Genomic DNA, 9,036 nt, shown 5'->3' on the forward strand with positions numbered 1-9,036 from the left:
AGTCAAATGCTTCTCAGAGATACCCTCTGGTGGTCTAACTAGCATTAATGGCAACAATGGCTGACTCTTATTAAATAACGTGCGGTAGAATTCTGCGACAGCCAGCAAGCTGCGCTGCGGTACGACACAACTTTTCAAGGGAGATCCACTGTACATAACCACTGTGTTGGCTATGGCAGTAACACACTATGTGAGTACAACATCTTGAAGGGATTACTGCGGGATTTTGATAGTTTCGCGAGGCAACGCTAATTTGCGTTAGTACATTGACATGCTAGCAGTTACCTTAGACTTCCAGTCATTGCGCTAAAGCTAGTTAGCAACTTCTTTTCACCCTACATGCATAGATATATAAATGGTACCCATGAGTTCATCTGACTAGATAAAGGGCTTCATCTGACTCTGGGTCAGTAGATAAAGGGCTTCATCTGACTCGGGGTCAGTAGATAAAGGCCTTCATCTGACTCTGGGTCAGTAGATAAAGGGCTTCATCTGACTCTGGGTCAGTAGATAAAGGGCTTCATCTGACTCTGGGTCAGTAGATAAAGGGCCTCATCTGACTCGGGGTCAGTAGATAAAGGGCTTCATCTGACTCGGGGTCAGTAGATAAAGGGCTTCATCTGACTCGGGGTCAGTAGATAAAGGGCTTCATCTGACTCTGGGTCAGTAGATAAAGGGCTTCATCTGACTCGGGGTCAGTAGATAAAGGGCTTCATCTGACTCGGGGTCAGTAGATAAAGGGCTTCATCTGACTCGGGGTCAGTAGATAAAGGGCTTCATCTGACTCTGGGTCAGTAGATAAAGGGCCTCATCTGACTCTGGGTCAGTAGATAAAGGGCCTCATCTGACTCTGGGTCAGTAGATAAAGGGCCTCATCTGACTCTGGGTCAGTAGATAAAGGCCTTCATCTGACTCGGGGTCAGTAGATAAAGGGCTTCATCTGACTCTGGGTCAGTAGATAAAGGGCCTCATCTGACTCGGGGTCAGTAGATAAAGGGCCTCATCTGACTCTGGGTCAGTAGATAAAGGGCTTCATCTGACTCTAGGTCAGTAGATAAAGGGCTTCATCTGACTCTGGGTCAGTAGATAAAGGGCCTCATCTGACTCTGGGTCAGTAGATAAAGGGCTTCATCTGACTCGGGGTCAGTAGATAAAGGGCTTCATCTGACTCTAGGTCAGTAGATAAAGGGCCTCACCGGACTCTGGGTCAGTAGATAAAGGGCTTCATCTGACTCGGGGTCAGTAGATAAAGGGCTTCATCTGACTCTAGGTCAGTAGATAAAGGGCCTCACCGGACTCTGGGTCAGTAGATAAATAACATAACAGCTCTAGTAGGATCAGGAATTTATCCTGACCTAAACTTCCTCGATAACAGGTCAGGTTACATACTCAGCTCCAAGTATTCTATTCTGAAGACACTTAAAATATATCTAGTTTGTCCTACTCTATATTTAAGCAGTAGTTGCTTATCCTTGTGTGTGTGTGTGTGTGTGTGTGTGTGTGTGTGTGTGTGTGTGTGTGTGTGTGTGTGTGTGTGTGTGTGTGTGTGTGTGTGTGTGTGTGTGTGTGTGTGTGTGTGTGTGTGTGTGTGTGTGTGTGTGTGTGTGGGACCATGCAGTCCAGACGATGGACGAGGACCTGAATGCGTCTCTGGCCCAGGCTGATGAGTTATCCAGAGAGTTTTCCTCTCTGTTGCAGGAGGTCTCCCCCAGCACACAGTCTGTTTCTCAGGTACACACACACACACACACACACACACACACACACACACACACACACACACACACACACACACACACACACACACACACACACACACACACACACACAGCTCAGCTATTCCGACCCAGAGCTCAGTAACAATACCGTGTATGTTCTCCTCCTCGTCTCCCTACTCCTCCTCCTCGTCTCCCTACTCCTCCTCCTCCTCGTCTCCCTACTCCTCCTCCTCCTCGTCTCCCTACTCCTCGTCTCCCTACTCCTCCTCCCCGTCTCCCTACTCCTCCTCCCCGTCTCCCTACTCCTCCTCCCCGTCTCCCTACTCCTCCTCCCCGTCTCCCTACTCCTCGTCTCCCTACTCCTCGTCTCCATACTCCTCCTCCTCATCTCCCTACTCCTCCTCCTCGTCTCCCTACTCCTCCTCCTCGTCTCCCTACTCCTCCTCCTCGTCTCCCTACTCCTCCTCCTCGTCTCCCTACTCCTCCTCCTCGTCTCCCTACTCCTCCTCCTCGTCTCCCTACTCCTCCTCCTCGTCTCCCTACTCCTCCTCCCCGTCTCCCTACTCCTACTCCTCCTCCCCGTCTCCCTACTCCTCCTCCTCGTCTCCCTACTCCTCCTCCTCGTCTCCCTACTCCTCGTCCTCCTCCTCCTCCTCCTCCTCCTCGTCTCCCTACTCCTCCTCCTCCTCCTCCTCCTCCTCCTCCTCCTCCTCGTCTCCCTACTCCTCCTCCTCCTCCTCCTCCTCCTCCTCCTCCTCCTCGTCTCCCTACTCCTCCTCCTCCTCGTCTCCCTACTCCTCCTCCTCCTCGTCTCCCTACTCCTCCTCCTCCTCGTCTCCCTACTCCTCCTCCTCGTCTCCCTACTCCTCCTCCTCCTCCTCGTCTCCCTACTCCTCCTCCTCCTCTTCTCCCTCCTCCTCGTCTCCCTACTCCTCGTCATCTTGGTCTCCCTACTCCTCCTCGTCTCCCTACTCCTCCTCCTCCTCCTCGTCTCCCTACAGACTACATCTGATGCTGTGATCCCCAGAGAAATACCCCAGCCCTCAACTTCAGAGAGACAGACAGGAGGAGGCTCCAGCTCTCTCCCCTACTCCCCCATCTCTACCCTCCCCTACTCCCCCAGCTCCAGCTCTCTCCCCTACTCTTCCAGCTCTACCCTCCCCTACTCCTCCAGCTCCACCCTCCCCTACTCCCCCAGCTCCAGCTCTCTCCCCTACTCCCCCAGCTCCAGCTCTCTCCCCTACTCCCCCAGCTCCAGCTCTCTCCCCTACTCCCCCATCTCCAGCTCTACCCTCCCCTACTCCTCCAGCTCCACCCTCCCCTACTCCCCCAGTTCCAGCTCTACCCTCCCCTACTCCCCCAGCTCCAACCTGGATTCCATGTTCTCCAGCAGTAAGGTGATGCCCTCCTCCTACGGTCAGCTGACCCCTCCCAACCAATCGCCTCGTACCCAGCGTCGTGCGTCTCCTTCTCAGTCTCGCCGAATGACCTATGACCGCAGCCCGCGAGGCTCAATCAGCTATATTGATTCAAACCATTCCCCTCCTTCTCCTGCTCCTGGCTACGATCAATCACATCGGGGGAGGGTACAGCCCTCACACTCCAATCTGCTATCCCCGTATGACTCTGCTACGATGGGTCGGACATCCCCACGAATGGGCCGAAGCCACTCCCCTTGCAAGTTCAGCCAACCAGCAGCATCCAGCACCCTGCCACGGAACTTTGTGTCTTTCAGCCAATCTGGTGAGTGTCCTACTGTAGCTACGGTGCGTTCGTAAAGTATTCAGACCCCTGGACTTTTTCCACATTTTGTTACGTTACAGCCTTGTTCTGACATTGATAAAACATCAATCTACACACAATACCCCCTAATGACATCACAATACCCCCTAATGACATCACAATACCCCCTAATGACATCACAATACCCCATAATAACAAAGCGAAAACAGTTTTTTCTGCAAATGTATAAAAAATATATAAACAGAAATATGTTATTTGCATGAGTATTCAAGACCCTTAGTTATGAGACTTGAAATTGAGTTCAGGCGCATCCTGTTTCCATTGATCATGCTTGAGATATTTCGACAACTTGATTGGAGTCCACCTGTGGTCAATTCAATTGATTGAACATGATTTTGGAAAGGCACACACCTGTCTATATTAAGGTCCCATAGTTGTCATTGCATGTCAGAGCAAAAACCAAGCCATGAGGTTGAAGGAATGCTGAGACAGCATTGTGAAGAGGCACAGATCTGGGGAAGGGTACCAAAAAATGTCTGCAGCATTGAAGGTCCCCAAGAACACAGTGGCCTCCAACATTCTTAATTGGAAGAAGTTATTTCCTAGAGGTGGCCCCACGGCCAAACGGGGGAGAAGGGCCTTGGTAAGGGAGGTGACCCAGAACCCGATGGTCACTCTGACAGAGCTCCAGAGTTCCTCTGTGGAGATAGGAGAACCTTCCAGAAGGACAACCCTTCCATCTCTGCAGCACTCCACCAATCAGGCCTTTATAGTAGAGTGGCCAGCGACCCCTAAGCACAACGACCCTAAGCACACAGACAAGACAACACAGGAATGGCTTTGGGACAAGTCTCTGAATGTTCTTTAGTGGCCCAGTCAGAGCCCGGACTTGAACCTGATCGAACATCTCTGGAAAGACTTAAAAATAGCTGTGCAGCGACGCTCCCCATCCAACCTGACAGAGCTTGAGAGGATCTGCAGATAAGAATGGGAGAAACTCTCCAAATACAGGTGTGCCAAACTTGTAGCGTCATACCCAAGATGACTCGAGGCTGTAATCGCTGCCAAAGGTACTTCAACCAAGTACTGAGTAAAGGGTCTGGATACTTATTGAAATTTTATTTGCAAAAATGTTTTTAAAGTGTTTTTTTCTTTGTCATATTGGGGTATTGTGATATCATATTGGGTTATTGTAATGTCATAAGGGGGTATTGTGATGTCATATTTGGGTATTGTGATGTCATATTGGGGTATTGTGATGTCATATTGGGGTATTGTGTGTAGATTTAGCGGGAAAAAAATGTTAATCTATTTTAGAATAAGGCTGTAATGTAGCAATGCGGAAAAAGTCAAGAGGACTGAATACTTTCTGAATGCCCTGTGTAGTACTATATTTAAGGGCCTGTGTAGTACTATATTTAAGGGCCTGTAGTACTATATTTAAGGGCCTGTAGTACTATATTTAAGGGCCTGTAGTACTATATTTAAGGGCCTGTGTAGTACTATATTTAAGGGCCTGTAGTACTATATTTAAGGGCCTGTGTAGTACTATATTTAAGGGCCTGTGTAGTACTATATTTAAGGGCCTGTGTAGTACTATATTTAAGGGCCTGTAGTACTATATTTAAGGGCCTGTAGTACTATATTTAAGGGCCTGTAGTACTATATTTAAGGGCCTGTAGTACTATATTTAAGGGCCTGTGTAGTACTATATTTAAGGGCCTGTGTAGTACTATATTTAAGGGCCTGTGTAGTACTATATTTAAGGGCCTGTAGTATTATATTTAAGGGCCTGTGTAGTACTATATTTAAGGGCCTGTGTAGTACTATATTTAAGGGCCTGTGTAGTACTATATTTAAGGGCCTGTGTAGTACTATATTTAAGGGCCTGTGTAGTACTATATTTAAGGGCCTGTGTAGTACTATATTTAAGGGCCTGTGTAGTACTATATTTAAGGGCCTGTGTAGTACTATATTTAAGGGCCTGTGTAGTACTATATTTAAGGGCCTGTGTAGTACTATATTTAAGGGCCTGTGTAGTACTATATTTTGCAGTAAAATGTGATTTTCCTGTGTTTATTTATATTTTCAGTTACCAGTCAAAAGCTTGGACACACCTACTCATTCAAGAGTTTTTCTTTATTTTTTACTATTTTCTACATTGTAGAATAATAGTGAAGACATCAAAAATATGAAATACCACATTGTCATGTAGTAACCAAAAAAGTGTTAAAACAAAAATTCTTCAAAGTAGCCACCCTTTGCCTTGATGACAGCTTTGCACACTCTTGGCATTCTCTCATCCAGCTTCACCTGGAATGCTTTTCCAACAGTCTTGAAAGAGTTCCCACATATGCTGAGCACTTGTTGGCTGGTTTTCCTTCACTCTGAGGTCCAACTCATCCCAAACTATCTCCATTAGGTTGAGGTCAGGTGATTGTGGAGGCCAGGTCATCTGATGCAGCACTCCATCACTCTCCTTCTTGGTCAAATAGCCCTTTTCAGCCTGGAGGTGTGTTTTGGGTCATTGTCCTGTTGAAAAACAAATGGGGATTCCACTCAGCACAAACCAGATGGGATGGCGTAACGCTGCAGAATTCTGTGGTAGCCATGTTGGTTAAATGTGCCTTGAATTCCAAATATATCACTGACAGTGTCACCAGCAAAGCACCCCCACACCATCACACCTCTTCCTCCATGCTTCACAGTGGGAACCACACATTCTGAGATCTCTGCAGCTCACAAAGACAGCGGTTGGAACCAAAAATCTGAAATCAGACCAAAAGGACCGATTTCCACCGGTCTAATATCCATTGCTCGTGTTTCTTGGCCCAAGCAAGTCTCTTCTTATTGTTGGTGTCCTTCAATAGTGGTTTCTTTGCAGCAATTCAACCATGAAGGCCTGATTCACACAGTCTCCTCTGAACAGGTGGAAGACCGGCGCCGACTGAGATGGCCGCCTCGCTTCGCGTTCCCTAGGAAACTATGCAGTTTTTTGTTTTTTTACGTGTTATTTCTTACATTAGTACCCCAGGTCATCTTAGGTTTCATTACATACAGTCGAGAAGAACTACTGAATATAAGATCAGCGTCAACTCACCATCAGTACGACCAAGAATATGTTTTCCGCGACGCGGATCCTGTGTTCTGCCTTACAAACAGGACAACGGAATGGATCGCATGCAGCGACCCAAGGAAACGACTCCGAAAAAAGAGGGAAACGCGGCGGTGTTCTGGTCAGACTCCGGAAAAGGGCACATCGCGCACCACTTCCCAGTATTCTTCTTGCCAATGTCCAGTCTCTCGACAACAAGGTTGATGAAATCCGAGCAAGGGTGGCATTCCAGAGGGACATCAGAGACTGCAACGTTCTCTGCTTTACGGAGACATGGCTTACTGGGAAAACGCTATCCAGGGCGGTGCAGCCAACGGGTTTCTCCACGCATCGCGCCGACAGAAACAAACATCTCTCTGGTAAGAAGAGTGGCGGGCGTATGCCTCATGACTAACGGGACATGGTGTGATGAAGAAAACATACAGGAACTCAAATCCTTCTGTTCACCTGATTTAGAATTCCTCACAATCAAATGTAGACCGCATTATCTTCCAAGAGAATTCTCTTCGATTATAATCACAGCCGTATATATCCCCCAAGCAGACACATCGATGGCTCTGAACGAACTTTATTTAACTCTTTGCAAACTGGAAAACATTTATCCGGAGGCTGCATTCATTGTAGCTGGGGATTTTAACAAAGCCAATCTGAAAACAAGACTCCTAAATTTTATCAGCATATCGATTGCGCAACCAGGGGTGGTAAAACCTTGGATCATTGTTACTCTAACTTCCGCGACGCATATAAGGCCCTGCCCCGCCCCCTTTCGGAAAAGCTGACCACGACTCCATTTTGCTGATCCCTGCCTAGAGACAGAAATTAAAACAAGAGGCTCCCACGCTGAGGTCTGTCCAACGCTGGTCAGAACAAGCTGACTCTACACTCCAAGACTGCTTCCATCACGTGGACTGGGACATGTTTCGTATTGCGTCAGATGGGAATATTGACGAATACGCTGATTCGGTGTGCGAGTTCATTAGAACGTGCGTCGAAGATGTCGTTCCCATAGCAACGATAAAAACATTCCCTAACCAGAAACCGTGGATTGATGGCAGCATTCGCGTGAAACTGAAAGCGCGAACCACTGCTTTTAATCAGGGCAAGGTCTCTGGCAACATGACTGAATACAAACAGTGCAGCTATTCCCTCCGTAAGGCTATCAAACAAGCTAAGCGTCAGTACAGAGACAAAGTGGAATCTCAATTCAATGGCTCAGACACAAGAGGCATGTGGCAGGGTCTACAGTCAATCACGGACTACAAGATGAAATCCAGCCCAGTCACGGACCAGGATGTCTTGCTCCCAGGCAGACTAAATAACTTTTTGCCCGCTTTGAGGACAATACAGTGCCACTGACACGGCCTGCAACGGAAACATGCAGTCTCTCCTTCACTGCAGCCGAGGTGAGTAAGACATTTAAACGTGTTAACCCTCGCAAGGCTGCAGGCCCAGACGGCATCCCCAGCCGCGCCCTCCGAGCATGCGCAGACCAGCTGGCCGGTGTGTTTACGGACATATTCAATCAATCCCTATACCAGTCTGCTGTTCCCACATGCTTCAAGAGGGCCACCATTGTTCCTGTTCCCAAGAAAGCTAAGGTAACTGAGCTAAACGACTACCGCCCGTAGCACTCACTTCCGTCATCATGAAGTGCTTTGAGAGACTAGTCAAGGACCATATCACCTCCACCCTACCTGACACCCTAGACCCACTCCAATTTGCTTACCGCCCAAATAGGTCCACAGACGATGCAATCTCAACCACACTGCACACTGCCCTAACCCACCTGGACAAGAGGAATACCTATGTGAGAATGCTGTTCATCGACTACAGCTCGGCATTCAACACCATAGTACCCTCCAAGCTCGTCATCAAGCTCGAGACCCTGGGTCTCGACCCCGCCCTGTGCAACTGGGTACTGGACTTCCTGACGGGCCGCCCCCAGGTGGTGAGGGTAGGCAACAACATCTCCTCCCCGCTGATCCTCAACACGGGGCCCCACAAGGGTGCGTTCTGAGCCCTCTCCTGTACTCCCTGTTCACCCACGACTGCGTGGCCACGCACGCCTCCAACTCAATCATCAAGTTTGCGGACGACACAACAGTGGTAGGCTTGATTACCAACAACGACGAGACGGCCTACAGGGAGGAGGTGAGGGCCCTTGGAGTGTGGTGTCAGGAAAATAACCTCACACTCAACGTCAACAAAACTAAGGAGATGATTGTGGACTTCAGGAAACAGCAGAGGGAACACCCCCTATCCACATCGATGGAACAGTAGTGGAGAGGGTAGCTAGTTTTAAGTTCCTCGGCATACACATCACAGACAAACTGAATTGGTCCACTCACACTGACAGCGTCGTGAAGAAGCGCAGCAGCGCCTATTCAACCTCAGGAGGCTGAAAAATTCGGCTTGTCACCAAAAGCACTCACAAACTTCTACAGATGCACAATCGAGAGC

The 9,036-nt window shown here is 48.6% G+C and overlaps 1 protein-coding gene across 1 annotated transcript in view; it reads left to right on the plus strand.

Moving 5' to 3' along the window:
• The window catches only part of ppp1r13l (protein phosphatase 1, regulatory subunit 13 like), a 71,831-nt gene that overhangs the window by 40,763 nt on the left and 22,032 nt on the right, over positions 1–9,036 (plus strand). The window contains exons 3-4 of the mRNA XM_046316568.1: positions 1,619–1,731; positions 2,720–3,461. Of these exons, the coding sequence (XP_046172524.1) occupies positions 1,627–1,731; positions 2,720–3,461 (847 nt within the window). The 5' untranslated portion in view covers positions 1,619–1,626. The remainder of the gene's footprint in view (positions 1–1,618; positions 1,732–2,719; positions 3,462–9,036) is intronic.

The sequence above is a fragment of the Oncorhynchus gorbuscha genome, linkage group LG19 (genome assembly GCF_021184085.1).
Source record: "Oncorhynchus gorbuscha isolate QuinsamMale2020 ecotype Even-year linkage group LG19, OgorEven_v1.0, whole genome shotgun sequence".
NCBI classification, from domain to species: domain Eukaryota; kingdom Metazoa; phylum Chordata; class Actinopteri; order Salmoniformes; family Salmonidae; genus Oncorhynchus; species Oncorhynchus gorbuscha.